General features: G+C 37.4%; 1 protein-coding gene across 1 annotated transcript in view; it reads right to left on the bottom strand.

Annotated features, from left to right (window-relative positions):
- The window catches only part of LOC134674231 (microtubule-actin cross-linking factor 1), a 312,488-nt gene that overhangs the window by 181,855 nt on the left and 109,681 nt on the right, over positions 1-20,952 (bottom strand). The window contains exon 4 of the mRNA XM_063532291.1: positions 19,181-19,351. Within this exon, the coding sequence (XP_063388361.1) occupies positions 19,181-19,351 (171 nt within the window). The remainder of the gene's footprint in view (positions 1-19,180; positions 19,352-20,952) is intronic.

The raw sequence follows: 20,952 nt of genomic DNA on the forward strand, positions 1-20,952 counted from the left end.
CTGTTTTTATAGGGTAAATAATTACACATCTAACAACATTGATTGATAAATATTAGCATACTCTTCCTATGAGAACTTTTCTTCAGACATAAGTATCACAAAATACACAGGTGTTATTATACTTATTTAGTGCTTTGGTATATTTTTGTTTAAAAACAACCAGCAACAATAGACTGACATGATTGTAGCGTTAATGAATAATCTTTGGTGTCCACCATTGACAAAGGTAGTAAATGTATGAAGACTAGCACAGCGCATGTGCCTTTTTGCTACCATGCATCAACTTTGCTCTGTGCATGCTCTGGCTCATACGTTACGTCAAACGCTTAGACAATGCAGTCCTTGTATGTAAGCAATAAAATTTTACTTGCCTAATTAAAAGGAGTTAACGTAGAATTTGTTAAAGCATTAACTAGAATATTACTTTTGATCATTATAAGTATAGTGCGAATTGACTGTATTTCACTTTGTCGTGAAATGTGTCGTCGTGGGTTTTATGTTAAATGTCTCTCTCATCTGTATGAAATCTGATATGAATCTGGTTTAAATTGGCCACCCTTTTAAAAATGTTAAGCTAAAATAAATTTTAAGAGGAAAACAGCCTTTGCATAGTGTTCGGGACTACATTTTAATAACTGCCTCACATCTACCAAGTAGGTACTGTAAGTGTATAAGAAATAAAATTAATAATTTCTAATTATAAGCATGTTCGGTTGTTCGGGGACTTGGAGGAGCCTAAGGTTTAATTCATTTGCCTTTAATGCCATTCATAATTTTAATTTCCTAAGGAAAATCAACGCCAAACAATCGACTCTCGAAGCTGTCACCGGCATAAAAATCGCGTATCGAATCCACCAATCACGTCACTAAATTTAAAAAAAAAAACACACCACAATTCTTTTTTCAAATCACTGGTTAATAATTAGTCGTGTTAGTGAACGTTCGTTTCGTTTCGTATGTGTTTGAGTTGGGACGGACGCGGCGCGTGCGAGCAGAGCGCGGGTTGACAGGTGACTGGCGTGCTGATGGTGCGCCGGCGCAAGCAGCGTGACGGACGGAGGCGTATGCAGGTTTGTTATTAAACAATTTGACTTATTTTATTAGGATTTTTTAACTAGATCATATTGTACAAACAATGGATGATATATTAATCGCGAATTGTTCCGTTGATGATAACGATTTTCCATTTTAAAGTATACGTCACTAATATGAGATCAGATTTATGAATTAACTATTAGATTAAAATTTTGTGATGAAGTCATTTCTACAAGTCGTTCAATATTGTGTATTTATTTTACAAATGTTTAAATACTATGTGCGGTGAGACTGATGAGCATATGTAAATCAATCGTGGAAGATGATTAATAAATTGTAAATATTCATATCCGTATTTCGTTTCGTTTTGTATAACTGAGTATTCAATCGGTTTTTGAATACCTAACAATGACATGTCGTTTAGCTACAATCATTGATGATTTTGTGTCATGATTTTTGACTATTGCAATGGATTCGTGACTTAGTTGTGTGTGACCTCATAACAGATTTAAATAAGTATAGGATTACGAGTATAATACACAATAGAAATTCCACGGCAAATATGTCAGCAGCGCCAATGCTAACTTTCTAAATAAATGGCACCATCTGGTGACTTTTGGCGGGCTATGTTCACGAGCATGGAGGTGACGAGCATAAATTGTAAAGCTATACGATAGAGATGAAAGCTAAAGATTTTCTCAGTTTTCAACTGATTTCTCAGACGACGCATAGAGTTAAACTTTCATATGTTTTTCTTAACTGCACGTCCTATGCGTGTCCTTGAAGTTTTTGCAATTATTTTTTACAGCGCTGGCTTTGCCAGCTACATGCTGAGTTGTGACCCTTTTATGGCATTTTGCACTAAATGTTATACATTGTATATTTGTCAACATGTTTGTCATCTCTGTGTTTGTTTGTTATAAATAAATGTTTTTCTATTCTATTATATTCTATTTTCAAAGTTAATTAATTGGTTAAATTAAGGTAGCATTTAAAACTAAAGTTTACTTCAAACTGATATAGGATTATCTTGAACTAATCACGCGATAGACTTTTTGGGAACCTTTGTACAATCAAGTGTGAAAATATGGATACACTCATCATTCTCAAAAATATGTCCCATAGCTCTTATGTCAACGAATTAAGAACTAGGAGATATGTTTTTGAGTAAGTTGTATGCATCCATATTTTTACACTTGACTATACTATTTGTCATTGCAAATTTAGTTCACATTCCATACAAACATACCGATATGCCCACACGTTCTATAATATATTTCATAAACTCGTCAGCCAAGATAATTAAATAATATAGTACAATACCATATAGACAATATGTAATACATTTTAGACCGCCCATATGCCCACTCGCTTTATATGAAGTAAACAAGCTTGGCGTGGGTACCTGGTCACACCTGTCGAGTATCATGCTGTTTCTTCCTGATACTTACTTCCTAACTATGTGACATTCGAGGAACATATCGGTAGCTTTAATATCAAGTTACATAGTTATTGAAAACAATAGTCTTAACCTAAAGCGAATGGTATCAATATCATGTGGAAGTAAGTAATGTTTTAAATACGACGCTAACGTCCCATAAAAGGATAGCCGCCTAAAATTTAATTATATGATCAAGAGTATATGTAAGCTGTTTAACCTTGTTATGATGATCTAATAACCAGAAATTAATGTCAACATAAATTCACGACATAAAATTAGGGTCTTGTTTAAACAAACTAGTTAGGTAATAGGTACTACAGCTACCTACATGTGCGTAGTAAATAGAGTTGATATTATTGATAAGATAAGAACTAAGTAATAAATAAGTAAGTGTTATATCGTGCTAATAAATTGCATTACATGGGCCATACAGAGATTTAAAATATTTTATCCACACACATATCATAAACTGTCTATGATGCCTTCAAAATTCGTAAATAATGGCCCACATCACATTACGTTAAACTGTTTTGTTACAGCAAATTTATTATCTGTGAAAATGTGGTAATAGCTTCATTACCTACTATATCAAAATCGATTTGGTAATGTATTTCAAATTTCGAACATCTCTGAAAAAAAAGCAATTTGAATTGACCCCTATTCTAATATCAGTTGAGATGACGTTTTATTCGAAATCAAATGACAATTGCATACAATATATTGACAAATCTCGCATGTAAGTTGGTATCGGACGATATGGTAATCGACCCCGACTCTAGTTTGTCTCTGAATTAAAAAAAACAGGCAAGTGCGAGTCGGACTCGCGCACTAAGGGTTCCGTACCATAATGCAAAAAAAAAACGGAAAAAATGCAAAAAAACAACGGTCACCCATCCAAGTACTGACCGCGCCCGACGTTGCTTAACTTTGGTTAAAAATGACGTTTGTTGTATGGGAGCCCCATTTAAATCTTTATTTTATTCTGTTTTTAGTATTTGTTGTTATAGCGGCAACAGAAATACATCATCTGTGAAAATTTCAACTCTCTAGCTATCACGGTTCGTGAGATACAGCCTGGTGACAGACAGACGGACGGACGGACGGACGGACGGACGGACAGCGAAGTCTTAGTAATAGGGTCCCGTTTTACCCTTTGGGTACGGAACCCTAAAAACTACGGATGCGTGACGTGCTTGAAAAAAGTTTTCATTTGCCGCCATTTGACGTACAGTTTATCTTGTAGTTTATAATTAAAATATAATGTGTTTTGTTGTTTTTAAAGGAACTATAACAAAAGTTTCCTGTAAAGATAGTTAAGTGCGATAAAGATATTTCGGAGACGCCATCTCATATCCGCGAGTTCCGCCAGAGAGCAAAGTCGGCTGTAATATGAAGTTAGTGAATATATCATAGAAAGTTTATAATATGTGTGTAGATAAAGCAGTGTATAGCTATTAGGCATTAAAACACTCGTGTGATACTATTATGAAACTCATTTCATTCGTTTCATAAACCCACACTCGTATTTTAAATTTTAATGCCTTTCATTATGTAGCAGTCACATAAACTACTATTAATGCTATATTGCTTTTTCTGTTACCGGAACTTATAGGACATGTCATGTCAAAATTGTATGGCCATTATAGATACAGGTCAGTTTATACACTGAAGCCTTACGTGCTAAAGTATACGTACTACTAGAAAATATGCAAATCGGATTGCAAATTTACTACCTATGTAATGTATCAAATACTACAAGGAAAAAAACCTGGCTCTTACTTGTTTATGGAAATCTATAAACTCTACAATTTTCATGATTATGAAAGCACTATACATACATACGTTTTTACAAACGTTTTCTCATATATTCGAGATATATACGCAGGCACTGTTAGTGCCACCTATCGTCAAGCGGCAGAAGCCGTTGCCAAGCGAAGCTCAGCCCGTAATCCTGCGCAGCACGCCTAGCGCCACCTCTAGGCCACAACAGTAAGCGCCAAGCGAAAGCCTTTCCGCCAGACTTACCATCACAGTCTGCATCGTTTGCATGGACAGATAAAACATGTGAGAAAAGTTCATAATATACAAGATACGGTATAGATCCACTTTGCATTTACGCCAATTTTGCAATTCACTGGCAGTCGGCCTACTTCTGAAAATAATTTGGAAAAAGTGGTAAAAGGAGAAACGCAACGGAGGCAAGAGTCTTTTTCTGTACCTATCTAATAGGAAGGACTTTAATGTCAATAATTGACCCTGGATTCCTTGAGTGTTACTTAACGGACCACTAATTGTAATTAAGCTAAGAGTGTTATTGTTTGTAACAACTAAAAGGGTTAGCTTGGACCTTTTACATTTGATATTAATACAAACCTAATATTATTATCAGTGTGTCGCGTTCACCCCAAGTTGGAGTAACAAATGTGCCTACACCTAAACAATGAAATTCCCACAAATACCCTACCTAAAATTAATAAATCTTAACAAAAATACAGCCTAACCCCGTCCTTGATACAAATATATGGCGCCATACTGGTATGGTAACAATGACACAGATACAACTATTTGACCTATATAGAGATCTAGACTTGTTATCTTGTAACGATCGGTAGATGCTGTAAGCAGCTGAATACATTTCAATCGTAATTAGAGTTGTTTATTACTTGTTTTATATACCTTTGATTGTTTTCATTGGCATAAATATCATAAACCTTTATGGCACCGCAATATGTATGTATACCGTATATGTGTTATTAATCAATAATCACCATAAAATAATGAAACATTCGTCATTAAAGGGTCGCTCAATTAAAGAAACATATGCGCTTCAGTGATTTAAGGCCCGATTCGGATTTTGAAATAGACATCTATTAGTTATCTTTTAGACATCACCAAGATACGATAACGATATGTTTAAGGTCTAACCTGTCAAATTAGACATTTGCGCGATTCTGGAGATACTCTTGAACGATTTCCACAGGATATGACTTAGAGATCCAACTCACATCTAATAGATATCTTACTCTATCTAACGTAAAAGTGACATTGGTTGCCCGAATTGCGCTGCAAAAGAGAACTAGTTGATATCTAAACTATAACGTATCTATCTAGAATGGATCTAGTACGTGTCGTCTCTTGTGAATATCTTGAAGTTCGAATACGGCAGTTGGAACTTTCCAGTTCTTGACCGGAGATTTGAACCTAACATTTGTCATAAAGCGTTCACAATTGTTCACATGGCATCATCATCTTAATCTGTTCTCAACAGTTAATACATTTCTATAAAAAAATGAAATTTCTGGACTTGTGGAAAATTCAAGTAATATCAGATACCCATATATCTCAAATGACCCTCAATATTGTGGTACACGTTATTTCGAAAGATTTTTCTCGTGATGTGTTGATTGCGAACGAGTGGCGACCTACAGGGCAGGGCGCACGTAGGTCGGAAGGCCGCACCAGATGGCGGCACCCACGCCGCCGCCGCCCGCGTTCGGCTTTCTAGTATCCTTTGTACATTCCGCTTTGACGTCATTGATAATACTATAATTACTAGTATTATAATACTAACGAGGATAACCTAAGGAGAACTTTATAATTAAAACCCCAAGAAAGGTTTTCCCTGATCACCAAACCTCCCAAATTGAGGTCTTTCTGTTGGGGTAGGAGTACGACACCTTCTTGGCACGACACATAACGTAAGTCATAGACAAGGAATCCTCTAGACGGAGTTTAGAGCAATTATGTAATGACACCGATGCTGCCAAAAATACGGGCGTGATTGGTCCGTTCAAAGACACTTTCGACTCGAAAATGGAGTAAACGTATTTGTGGCAGAGGGGGTAGAGCTACTATGCTCAGACTGGAGAATGTCTTGTCTGTGACGTACGTTCACGCCTATGATAGAGTAAAGTAGCGCCCCAAAATTTAAAACTACCTTTTAGGCTCTTCCTCTGTCCTATTAAGTTTAAATTTAGTAGTTTCAGGTTCCGGTCATTTGTCTTGTTCGTTCAGTAAGAATATTGTCACAAATATAAATGAATAAACTGTTGTTGTATTTTAATAGGTAATATAGCTCATGAACTTTGAGGTAAGAGGATTTTCAGAAAATTCGCAATTCGCAATTTTCAGAAAAAGATTAAAAAAAAAAGCTTTCACGTCTAACTTGTAAAAAAATCTTGGAAACTAATTTCGTCACGATAAACAATATTAGAACAACTCTCGACAACATATATGTAAATCCTACAAAAAGTTGTTTACCAGCACAAGCGACATCTAGTGAAGTACGAACGAAGCGATTATAATGAAACGAAGCTTCAGCTATTCTAATACAGATGGCGCTAGGCAGCGCAATGTTTACAAATTGGAACGTAACATAACAAAGAATGGGACACGTTGTCTTACTGATAACAAGCCTTATGTTTAGATTTTTAGGATAAAATTAATATTTGATTTCATAATTATTTGAAAGTGAAACAAAAATTTGTAAATATGTGCATTTCAGAGAAACCTTAATTTTTCCGAAATATTAAATCAACCAATTTAGTTTCATAATTAATAAAGTCTATTTTGTGAAGTTAATCAGCACATGCAAAAAACTAAGTAATTAAGCGTATCCGTTTTGATAAAAATAGGAAGTCTGAACGGCAAATTACGAATAACTTGGACTTTTTATGATTACGCCATCGTTAATTATTTGAACATTTACATATTATTACTCGTAAAGTGCTAGAGTCAGACCAAGAAAAGTCTGCAGCGGATTTGATAGCCCACGCAGTGCAATTATTATTTTAAACGTCAAACTATGAAATTATGACGTATAAATAACACAGGTACTGCGAGGGCTATCAAAATCGCTGCAGACTTTTCGTGGCTTAACTCTATTCCGCCGTTGATAATCGTTTGTCCCTATTCGTCGTTTTGACATTTGTATTTGGCTGGCAAGAGACAAAATTTAACAAGTGTTATGAATAAGGGGGTTAGTGATTGAAGACGCCGTGTTTACCGGAACCGCAAGGAACAGCATTAGAATGTCATGGGCACGCCAGTGTCGCACACAATGCGGTTCGTTGACCCGCGACCGCCGCAGCCTCTGGCTTCCCGGGTGCACGCCCGGAGGCGCCGTGGCCGCCGTAAGGCGCGCGCCTGGACTAATCAGCTCTACATACACGTCACTGTTTCTACCAGATTTTTATGCACGTACAGTCAACAACAAAGCTATGAATACAGGCAAAGTGTCAAAAATATGTTTACAGTACTTAATTGCCTGTACATTAAGGTCGTGTATACATATTTTTGGCACTTTGCCTGTATTCATAGCTCTGTTGTTGACTGTACCCATGAGATAACCATAAAGCGCGCGGATGTCTTATGCAATAAACGCATGCCTCAATGGAATGTAGGCAAAATGACAATTACCGCTGCGTTTACCGCGTAAAACAATCTAGTGTCATTAGATTATCTGATGTAAAATGGGTGTGCGGCAAACAGAGTGCAATAATCAGTCGATCGACCAAATATCTCAATGTAACGACAATTGCATGCAAGTTCTTGAACTATCTAAATGGAGCTTAAACGAAGGGAAACTGGGCAGTCGTTCGTCAGTCAACAATAAAGATAAGATAAGATAAGATAAAAAATAGTTTATTCAAGTAGGCATATTACAATGCGCTTATGATTCTTATGAACGTCAAATAAACCTAAACCGGCTCCAACCGTATACATCTCTGTTCCTAATAGAGTTATACTGCTGAGTATATATTATGTGAAGAATGCTGCACCTAAGTAAGACTTCCTTATTTTATTTGATTGAGCTATATTGACGTAATGTCAGGCTAATAATTGCTAGGTACTAATACTTATAAATGAACAACGATAGATGGACTAAGAGAGTCACTACATGGGCGGGACCTCCCGGTAAAAGAAGGTCAGGCCACCCACTGGGAAGATGGACAGAAGACCTAAAAAAGTTTGCCAGCGACGACTGGGTAACAATAGCCCAAGACAGGGAAATGTGGAGTAAAATGGAGGAGGCCTTTACTCGTCAAGAGGTCCTTAATAATACAAACTAAATTATTGAATAGAATTTTACAATTTAAACTTGCATGTAGATTAGTTTGATAATATTTAATTTAATTTAATAATGTATTAATATTTAATTTAATAAATGAAATACGTATATTATTTTTATTAAGGAATTAAATGGCTTAAATAAATAAAAATAAAAAAAATACTTATAAATAGCGTTAAGGAATTCTCCGCAACATATGCTTTATACGGAAGGACCAATTTTACATTTAAGTATATTGGCATAGTTCTAAATATTTCCTAACCCCCTTATTCATAAACGTTTGCTAAAGTTAACAAGCGGATAATAATCGTTTGTCCCTTTCCATCATACCAATACGACGGAAAGGGACAAACGATTATTATCGGCTTGTCAACTTTAGTAAACGTTTATGAATAAGGGGGTTAATCTTTAGTTAGTTGGCTTCGTCAAGAATTCCTACAGCGCGTCTTTGAACTGAGCCAAGCAAACAAAGATGCTTGTATCAGGGTGCTTCTGCTCAAATGGACGATAGGTAAGAAAAGACAACAGTACCTACTCCATACGGGATCTGACTTCTATAAAAGCAGTCTTTCCGCGGGGTGAAGTATAGTTTCGCTTTATCCAACACACGGGGTGTTTGCATGCCAATGATGCAAGCGTTATCTTTCCTTTCAGATAGTTTCGGAACTGTCACTGAAAATACTGAGGATACCAATTCACCCTGACACGGCAAAGAGTGTGCCTTGAGCTTACTGTGAGACTAGATCGAATTGTGTAAGATTATCCTGTAAGAAAGTACCTGTAAGGCCACGTCACACAGTACGAGTAAAGGCTTGGCCACACACAGAGCGCGACGCAGCGCCGCGTCCGCGCCGCGTGATGCCGACGCGAAGCCTGGTCAAACAGGGCGCGCGCCGATCGCGCCGGCCTCACGCTCTCAACACGCCCTCAAGGCGCGCGTGAACGCGGCGCGGCCGCGCGGGAACGCGGCGCACCGCTCGCTGCCTAACGTCCGATCCTACTGACGTGACCTTGCGAGACGCGGCGGGCCGCCGCGTCCGCGCGGCGCAGCGCTGCGCACGCGCCGCGTGGACGCTAGAGGCCGCGCGGCGCGGGGCGCGACAGAAGCGGGGCGTGATACCGGCGGGACGCAGTCTGTTTGACGTCGGTAACCTGTTAGCATGTGCCGCGGTCGCGCGGCGTGGACGCGGCGCGGACGCGGCGCTGCGTCGCGCTCTGTGTGTGGCCAAGCCTAATGAGGTTTGTTACGAATAAAAGCTTAGACTTGTGTATTGGATTGTTGAAATCGGATTATGAATGAAGGATTTAATCAAAATCCTACTAAACCAGATTATAAAGCACGGTAAGTCGTCTAGCCAGTATCCGGCTGCAGGTATGAATAATCATATCGGTTATTATTTCTAACTACTTGCCCATAAAAGGTGTACTTAGAGGCTGATGTGTAATGGCTTAATAGCTTACGTGATATATTATGCAAGTTTGGTTTTTTTACCATTTTGTTAACATTGTTCGTTTCAATAGTTCTGCAAATAATTGTGTGAGACTTTTAGGAGTCATTGTAAACGAGATTTTAGGCTGACTACTGTCGCTATCATTACGTATTGCTACAATACCTAATTTAAGGGAATTTATTTAAGTACGCAGTGTTTATACATTCATATGCAATTTTTAAGTGGCTTTTCACTTGCGACAATGATAAGATTTATAAATCCATATGTATCTAGCACAAGTATAAATCAAACTACAACGGTAACGGTAGTGGTTGTTTTTCTATACAGCGTCGTCAGGACATGCTGTATAGCGCTCCTTATAAGGCCGCGACAGGTCCCGGGCGGCCCACGCGTCTCACTCGATTACATTAATACCCCACTTGCAATTAGACTAGCACTGTTTTTGTTGCAAAAGTAAAAGTGAACTGTACGAATAGATGAGGAAACTTTGCGGGGGCACTTGGGACTAGTTAAGATGGTATTTGCCTAGTATCTCACATATACCTATTATTATTATTGTGGTGTTGTGGGCCTTTGAGTGTCGCATCGACCAGCATTGATCTATTGTGACGGCCCTTTAAAGATCATTACTAATGCCCGTTGCATCCAGAAAGTTCCAGATTCTTTGGGCCGTAATGTTCTGTACCTCATAGGGTTGCACTACGTGTCGCCCTAGGTAGGTACTTCTTTTTGACATTAGTGGTCCACAAGAGCAGAGAATGTGCATTGCAGTCTCCTCTGACTCCTTTTTTTTTTTTTTTTTTCAAGAGGGGAAATGCTTTACGCATACCACCCCGGCGCGGGGACGGGCCGGGATGGTTATGTGGGACTCCCTGTTGTGGGCTCATGAGACCCCAGGTTTACCCACTAAAACCCCTCTGTTGCCGCCTCGCTGCTATACGGCGAGGTCCCAGGAACGCCGAAGTACTCTTCCGCAACCTCGCCAGCAGCCGTCCGGACTCGGACCCGACTCTAGGGGAAATCACCCCTTCACCTCAGTGGGCGTCTCCTCTGACTCCTGACAGAACCTGCATGTCGCATCTTGTTTCTTCCCAATTTGAAACATATGTTTATTCAACTTACAGTGTCCAGTCAGTATTCTGGTCACCGCGCAGGTTTTGTGCCTTTTGAGTCCTAAAAGCTCCTTAGCAGTTCTGCTGTTGAACCCTTTGATTAGAGCTTTCGAGTGTTCTTGTCCTTTAACGAACTTCCACCACTCGGTTGCTCTCGTTTTTTCTAACTTGCTGAGCAGAGAATATGCATCCCGTTTTGTGATTCCACAGAACGGTTCTGGGCCGACCAGGGGTGTGTCTGCGCCCTTTCTAGCAAGTTCGTCCGCTTCTTCGTTTCCGTTAATGTCGGAGTGCCCTGGTACCCATCTAAGTGTGACCTTGTTGGAGTTAGCCAGTGCATTTAGGTTTGTTTTACAGTTCTGGACTAGTTTTGAGTTTGACTCAAGGGATTCTAGTGCCAGCAGAGCAGCCTGGCTGTCTGAGTTGATGTAGATATGCTGGTGTCTTAGGTTTCTATCCAGGTTGATCTCCGCACATTTGTTGATGGCGAAGACTTCTGCCTGGAAGATTGAGGCCTGTGTGCCCATGCTGACGCTAGCTCTGAGCTTAGGTCTCTCACCATAGATCCCACATCCTACATCATTGCCTTTTTTGGAACCATCTGTATACCAAACGTGGCTTCCCTCTTCGACGTACATTTGGTTGTTGATCCATTTGTCTCTAGGAGGTATTTCTACTGTGTACAGTTTGGTGAGATGACATTCGGTGTGCGTGTCATCAGTGGGCAAGCTAAGGGTTCTATTTGCAAAAACCCAGGCCTTTAGATTGGCTAATGCCTGAGAGCGCCATTTTGGCCTGTTTAGCGTGCATATTCTGTAGACGCACTGCTTGGCCTCCTTTTGCACCTGCAGGTGGAGTGGTATGATGTCTAGCAGTGCATCTAGGGCCGCTCCCGGTGTCGAGGAGAAGGCGCCTGTAGCTGTTAAACAAGCCGTGCGTTGCAGGCTGTTTAGAGTGTCTATTGCTGTCTTTTGGTTGGTTTTGTTACACCAGACTGCGGAGGCGTAGGTGACAATTGGCCTCACTACCGCTGTGTATAACCACATAGCAATTTTGGGTCTTAAGCCCCATCTTGCTCCTGCCATTCGACAGCATGACCACATGGCCATTTTTGCTTTTTGCATAATGTTTCTCAGGTGAGGGTTCCAAGTTAACTTTTGGTCAAAAGTGACCCCTAGATACTTGACCTTATCCGAGAACGGTATTATTTGTCCATTAAGTCTTGGTTTTATTAGTTTATCGAGCTTCCGTTTCCTTGTGAATGGTACTATTACAGTCTTGCTCGGATTAATGGACAAGTCATTTTCTTTACACCATTTGAATATTGTGTTTAGAGCTCCTTGCATTAGGTTGGATATGGTGCTGAGGCAAGGGCCTTTGACGATAACTACAAGGTCGTCGGCATATCCTTGTGTGTCACATATACCTAATACATATAAAGTAATGAAGCAGAGTAAACAAAACTACGCAAACATTTATGTACAATCTTGCTATGTAAGCTTTATTGCCGAATGTTAATCACAATAGCTCACTCTCTTTGGACATATTACACGTCGTAACGATACATCTTGTAGTGCAGGGAAAAGTCAAAGGCACAAGGCGCGGTAAGGTTACCAATGCGTTGGTCAGACCTAGTCAAAAGTGCATTCAATGAACCACTCCATGAATGTACAAGAAGGGCTACAGTACGGGAGGAATAGCGACTGATTGTGTGACGACAAAGAAGAAGAAATGACAATAGCACCGAGACAATCAAAACGATCTTACATCCACTTTATGCGCTGCATCGGGCTTATACTGCAGTTTCTAGTCCATTACAGGATGTTACTTCTGTGTGTCACATTTGATGACGTTTAACGTAACACAATGTAATAAATACGCAAGTACGAGTAGTAAAATACAATATGTTATGGAGCGAAAGTGAAATGAGCGATTATTCGGTTAAATTTTGCCCACGTACGATACCTACCACAAGCTGAGTCATGCGGTGACGCCGTGAGGCTGGTTTTTGCAGGGATTTTGTAGGACCCAACATTATATCACACCAAAGAGAATAGATAGTATAGAGGGGTCCTGTCATAGCAAATTTTGTAGTCACAGTAAATTTACTGCCATCTATCGACACACGACTAAAACTCAACATAAACACGTATAAAATTATCAAAAAAGATTATATATATGGATAAATGATTTTATTATTTTTATATTGTCTTGACCCATGCTCATTCACTGATATCTATGTGTTAAAATTGTGAAATATGAAACGGTGTCGTCACGCCATCTAGCCGAGCATAGACCAAAGGTGTGTGCGCCATCTATGCGAGAATGACTATTTCTTGATTTCCGAGGCACGTTTTTTCCATAGACTTTATTCATCTTATACGAAGTTACATATGTCTTTGATCACACGTATTAATTAGGGGTTTCCTAATATACTTTCTTAATAATAGTTTCCCAATATAATACAGTGAAACCTGGTTAAGTGGGATCTGGATAACTGAGAAACCTCTATTGCTGAGACTCATGGTGCGGTCCCGACACTTTAGCACTGAATTACCTCTGTTACTGAGAAAAAACGAACCTCTATAACTGGGATTCGTTGTTGTGATTTTATAGTCACATTTACCTCTATAATTGAGACATGGAGTGTATTTTACCTCTTTTACTGAGACTATATTTATAAGATTACATTTTCCTAATTGTTTTTTAGAATTTTATAGGGAATTGACTTCTGTATCTGAGATAACGTCAATCTATGACCTCTCTAACTTGGACTTCATTGAACAATTGCCGTATTCTTACTAACTCTTAGTCTATCCACAAATTCCGTATTTGCCTAATTCGTTGCTTATCATGAACAGTGGTACAACTACGATAAGCGTCGAATTGTGTCTAAACAACTTCAAGTTTGATTTAGTTAATTCAAGTAAGTAGTCAAAACTATCCAAACGAAAGCTGAAATTTTGATAAGTAACACGAAAAAATAAATTTTCATTTATTAAATTTCTAATACGCAATGAAGTCCGTATCAAATTTAATTTAATATTGAAATATCTATCCTTTGGAGAATCATTCAAAATAAATTCAAAGAAATATTTAAACAGACTTAAAACTATTTAGGGACAAGGATTATTTTACCTTATTTATTTTTAAAGATAATTACTAAATACCTTATTAACCACCTCTATAACTGAAATATACTCTATTCTCACCTCTATTAATGGATCCCTCTGTAAATGAGACAGAAATTTATTTTTACCTGGCTAACTGGGAGCCTGTGTAAGTGGAAAACCTCTTTAAGTGAGACAAATTTGCTCGTCCCTTGAGATCCCACTTATCCAGGTTTCACTGTATAATTCTATAGTTATATGAATTGGATTTTTTTAATTTAATGCATGATAATTATATAAGATGTAATGTTTTGATAAGATGTGTCCCGTCGAGTTTCTTGCCAGCCCGATATTGGGCTACATTCCTCCGAGGGATTTAAGTAAATCTTTTCGGGTGAGACTGAGAGGTTTAGGGTTAGAGCCGGCGCCGGCGTAGCTTTATTTGACGTTCATAAGCGGATTGTAATATGCCTACTTGAAATATAAACTATATTCTATCTCTTTATACGATAATTACTGATATATTAATATCGTTGATAGTACCCTAAATCTGTTAACAGGAATATAATACATTGATTCCTACTATGTACTACTGTTAGCCACTAACTGAAATGTCGAATGTCAAACATTATAACAGCCTTCGCCAATTTAAAGAAATACTAAAGTTAATTGTTTAAGTATCATGTAATTAGCAACAACCAATACGGCCATAAATGGCATGAGACCCCAAATTATAGTGAAACTTGATCGCACAAAAACACACCGCAACTTGAAAACAAACTTTCATTCTTACACCAGAGTAACCAATAATCGGCACTTAAAGCTGTTCAAAAACACCGATTCACTTTCGTTTTGAACGTTTCGTGCAAAAATATGAACTTGAAGCGATCATCTGACTTTCATAAAGCAAAAATTTAAATAACTGCGAATGTATGATACGACTATGCGAAAATTAAATAACGCTTCAAAATTATAAATTCTTCAATGGTCTCTTATTGTATTATAGTAAAATCATTTACTTGTACAGCAAAATTATAATCCTACACGAATCATGTCGAATTTGTAAAGACTGAATATATGTAAATATGAATTAAAACGGGTTTGCAAAAATGACGAGTCAACATCGCTTCAGAAACATAAAATAGTATATCATAGTATAAATGAGTCCGCGAACGGTTTCAATTCTCTACACTGGCTCAAAAATTCAAAATGGTATCGCCAGAGTTAAAAAGTCATACAGGATTTAAATGACGTAATGAATGTGACAGCGAAAGTTTTGGGTCCGTACGATCTCTTTGAAGAGCAATTGCGCAATGCAATTGACATTTTAGGAGCATGTGGGTGGGCTTGGGTAATGGTGGAGTTTTTGTGAACGATTTATTTTAAAGATCGCATTATGATTGCTATGTTACAGTAATTTAATTTGAGCTTTCAAAAGACGATTTGTTACTGTGATATGAGACTAAATATATTAAAGATGTAAGACCAAATAAGTATGTTTAGATCAATCATATAATAGCAACAGGAAATAATATCCGACAATTATATTTACAGCGAAATATTTTCTTCTTATTGTAAATCCAATAAAGTACAGCAATTTCCTGCTGTCGCTTACCGTTAAATCGAAAGATTAATGTTAAACCGCGTTGAGCTCCGTCAAGGAGTTATTTCCGCAAATCCAAATGAATAGTTAGACGAATATCTATTAGCAAAAATTGCAAGCAAAACTTGGCGAAATCTCGACCGTTTAGAGTGATCGAAAAGCGACCTCCATTATGATCTTTGACAATAGACCTCACTACGACTACTATCAAAAATGTTATATTTATAATCCGGCATTATGCTCTGTAAACTAGCGATTGGGTAATCGTTTTATAAAACGATACAAGAATATCTAATTATTTCACAATTTCCCACTTTATTCTTCCTCTAGACAGCGGCTAAGCCACAGTTTATGAAATTAGAGGCAAACCTTAAAGTGCGGTAACTGTTGGCGAACCGTCGGCCACGTCGTGATCTTGCACCCATGATATCGCAGTTACGTGCCAACTAACAAACAGACAGGTTTCATGCCGGGTAACTCTACACACTTGATCAAAATTTTATTCTACTTGTCTAGTACCTATTTTTCACCCCTTTATCCTCTAGCCGCGCAGAGGTCTTTAAAAAGGTCTCCCGTTCCATTTTAATTCATTCTAATTTGAACCTTTATTTGATAAATCACAATTGCATTTAACTGGGCAGGTTTTGATATCTCGGCATCTAGAGGATATAGCAAAATTGATTTTTTTAAGTTTTGTAAAACAAATCGACGTCAAAAAGTTAGTAAATACTATAAATAATATCATATTGTTAAGCAAAATCATAAGCGTAACTAAATTGCAATGTTATTTCACGCCTCATAATTTGAGGCAACAAGATAATTACTGATATTAGTTAGATCATCGGACCACTACAATGCAATGAAGTCGGCAAACAGTATTAGTCTGAAGCTGTAGCCTTATATTAATTAGTGTTTTAATACAATGTCAGCCGTAATAAAACCGCAGGTTGCGTTGCTTCGAAAGAATTTCTGTGGTTTATGGTTTATTATTTATGTGATTTTACATATGTACCTATAAACGTTTCTATAGGTACCTACTTATATGTACATACATCGTACATATAAATATATATAAAACTCAGTTGCTGTTCTAAGAAAGCTTACAGAATTTTCTACTGCAAATGACATACTCGTAACTAGGACCAGCTTTTTAATTAGGGTAATTGTAACACTCTTCTAAATTTGTACCTAATGATCTTTAACGTATTCTTATGACATCCTATGTTTATGACAAATCCTTACAAAAGTTTTGTCATAAAACATTAACCTCACCCCTCATAGCTATCATACTTGCATAGCTGTTAGTTGAGCTTAAATATTTAGATAATACCTTCAGAGTTATTCAATTACATTAAAGAATTGGAAACTCTTACTGATTCTACAAAAAACATCCAAGTCTGTTTTACTTTCCGACGTGGATTAACCCAGGCTAGTCGCTAGAATCACCCGGTGTGATCTGAATGCTGATCGCCTTGCACAAATAAGGATATTTGGCGTGGCTTTGTAAGTGGCTGTTGGATTTGAATTTAAAAGAAGCCGACCGGTCAACTTGTGAAATTCTGGCGCCTTCTGGTTGCCAATTTGGTTTGTCGCAATTCTGTGCGAAAGTAGGACTAGACCTTATCCTAGAATTAACATAGATAAGATCTTGTGAGATTAACATAAAATTAAAATACGGGAAAATGCTAGCCAATTTTTTGGCTAGCATTTTCCCGTATTTAAGCACCAATAACAAAATAGTTTTGTAAAATAAATTATTTTTCGGTTAGTTCTTGTTACTTAATTTCGATTAAACTAAAATATGGTTTTTAATTACGTAACTACTTACCAAGCTTTTAAATGAGGAGTCTCTTTTCAAAAGGGCTTATTTTTGTATGGTGTTCATAGAGAAATAACCCCTTTTGAAAACACACTCGTCATTTAAAAAGCTTAGTAAGCAGTTAATATTATTACCTAATTAATAAAAAAAAAAATATCGAGTCATACATACAACAACTTTAGGCATTTCATTCTCATTAGCCCTAACAAGTAGTGCTTGTAATATTACAATGACTAACGCTAACACTGTGCGTATAACGCGTTTCCACGAAACCACAAGGTAATTTGGTATTTTCTGGCTGTATGACATAAACCTTGGCCCCAATAGCGTGTTTTTAGACATAATCCTATTACATCTACATAATATCATTAGATTAGTGCGTGTCAAAGTTACATACAAGAATGCCACTATTAACTAACCCTGCAACGGACATTGAGCCTTATTATATGGCGATAGAGATGGATTTCGATGTTTCGAAGGTGTATTAGATTAAGTTGATACGTTTAATCGCGCGTGAGGAAGCTCTAGTAGAAATAAAGTCATTTACTTAAGCTGAGAAGATATAAATAAAATAAATATCATATGGCTAGGGTAATTTAGATGACGTAAATATTTAATACAATCATTATATTTCCTACAGCCCATCAGACAGACAGACAATATTATATGAGTAGAAGTTACACGTATTGTCGATAAAAATCCTTGAGATGATGATGGATCAAAATAAGTTTTTCAACAATATTAAAATGTGAATCATAATAGCCCGTTGGGGAATTTCTTATTATTTTCTCATCTCTATAGGAACTTCATATAATGAAGCATCAGGAATGCCGCCAGGGGCCCTCGTTATCAATGATTATGTTATGTCATGCAACAAGCTCATTTATATTAAACATTTTGTGGCAGACGGGTTCCAAGAGCCCTCGCAGTGGGTAAACAGCTTGTTTATCAGAAAAATCATCGATAAAGTTGGAGCTCTTGTAGAAATGTAGATAACTCACAGCTGTGTATCGCAGCAAAAGATCGGAAAGTTTATTACACTGGCGATATACACATACAGGACATATGTCTAGCTATATGAATTAATGTTGGTTGGTTTAACTTAAGTTGAACGTCGTCAAGAACGATTTATCATTAGTTGCCAAAGAGAAAATTAATTCAATCAAATCAAACGTAAAGATTTTCCTAATATAAGTACTGATGATTACTATCATAGATATTATAAAAAATACGATAAAGTTTAATTCAGTTCTTTAATTTTGTTGATGGTCCACACTTAATCGTCATTATTCATTAAACTTAAACTTGAATTTTGAAAAGAGCGGCTCCGGTGTTACTATTTAACGCACTGACAGTCGATACTGGAAAAGTGTGACGATATCGATAATTGACGAAGCATTGCTGTCTCATTTAACCCTTTGATTACCAGAGATGTCAACAGACTGCTGGCTGGTGGCTACAGCTTAAAATCAACCTAGGCACACGATAGTCTTCACGTTGAAAGAGTATTTAATAACAGGTTTGGACCTAGGCACTGACCTGGAAGTGCAGGATGATGGTCCAGATGAGGCCGAGCGTGAGCTTGGGGTTGCCGTCGACGATGTCTTCTGCTCGGATGTTGACCAACTTGATCTTCTTGTAGCGCAGGAAGTCGAGCGCCATCTGCACGTTCTGGAGCATGTGGAACCGCATGCGGCCTCGCTCGCGCGGCTGGAATTGTGGAATATTGTGGTTATTGCTAGGAAGATCACTTACAAACTTCTAAATAACAATTTGGACCGTTGCCGTCGCCTGAAAAGCTAACCCAATAACATCTAGCTTCTTCTACGTTTGGGAGGTCAAAAATATGAAATTGCAAAAAAGGCTATGACTAATAAAGGTTAGGATTTAGAGGGACTGGGCCATAATAGTAAATTTATACGCTGACACAGTGTAAAGTCAGCATCAGTAGTAGCGGATGAAACAACGCGCTAAAAGTATATGCCACTCTGAAATACTCTTTCAAATTGAGATACTTATAAAGTTTGCGTTCAAGAGTACAGTGTTATTCTATTGTTCTACATGTAGAGACATACTATATTACTTATAATTAAAACATGTACGTACAACGTTACAACATTATTAGAGAATGGTGGATACCTTTGACGCGGAATACGATCCGTTACTTGTACTTGTACTGTATATTCTTTACAGTGCAATAATAGATTTGGGAGCCACGACTATTTAATGTTATAAATAAAAGATAAGCGACAAATGACGCAGTTGAATTAGAAACTTTCGAAAGTAATCCACTTCAAATATGTTTTGTACAACTGCTAGTATTATTTAAAAGCTATAACTGAATAAATAGAATTGTCCATTTATTTAGGCACTCTTGCACATTCTATAACTTGTAAATGTAGGCATATTTGTATTAAACCAAAACATGAAAAAAGCTTACTCACGTGATATACAGGGCGTCCCACGGCGATGCCACATGGAGGGAAAGTACCTTAAATATCATAGATAGCATATTTTGCTGAAAGAAGACTTCATTTTATTTTTAAAACTTAGTTAAATTGCATTCATACTTTTTTAATTTTTTTTGAAAAAAAAATGTATGGAAAAAAATTATCGCGTCATTGGAGGAAAAGTACCTTAATTATTGTAAATGAACATCTTACTGAAAGAAGACATTATTTCGATTTAAAAAAACAAGTTGAATTGCATTTTAAATAATTTCATGGTTAAACCGGGAATCGAACCCGCTACACGAGAAAAAAAAATACCTTGTAGCTTTGTCATACCGATCGAAAGGCTTCAATGTGAGAATTATTTTTTTGGTACAAGGTATTTTTTTTCTCGTGTAGCGGGTTCGATTCCCGGTTTAACCATGAAATTATTTAAAATGCAATTCAACTTGTTTTTTTAAATCGAAATAATGTCTTCTTTCAGTAAGATGTTCATTTACAATAATTAAGGTACTTTTCCTCCAATGACGCGATCATTTTTTTCCATACATTTTTTTTTCAAAAATAATTAAAAAAGTATGAATGCAACTTTACTAAGTTTTAAAAATAAAATGAAGTCTTCTTTCAGCAAAATATGCTATCTATGATATTTAAGGTACTTTCCATCCATGTGGCATCGCCGTGGGACGCCCTGTATATAACCATGAAAGTCATCGTAAATAAGTGGCGCATAAACCACGCCTCTACGGTAATTAAATATTCAAAAGATAAATGGGGCATGATACGGCTGAACAACTTTTAACAGTTATGAAAAATCTGACTATACGGAAATATTTAAACATACCTTTGAAAGTACCTTCA

This window comes from Cydia fagiglandana, chromosome 19 (assembly GCF_963556715.1).
Source record: "Cydia fagiglandana chromosome 19, ilCydFagi1.1, whole genome shotgun sequence".
Classification (NCBI taxonomy): domain Eukaryota; kingdom Metazoa; phylum Arthropoda; class Insecta; order Lepidoptera; family Tortricidae; genus Cydia; species Cydia fagiglandana.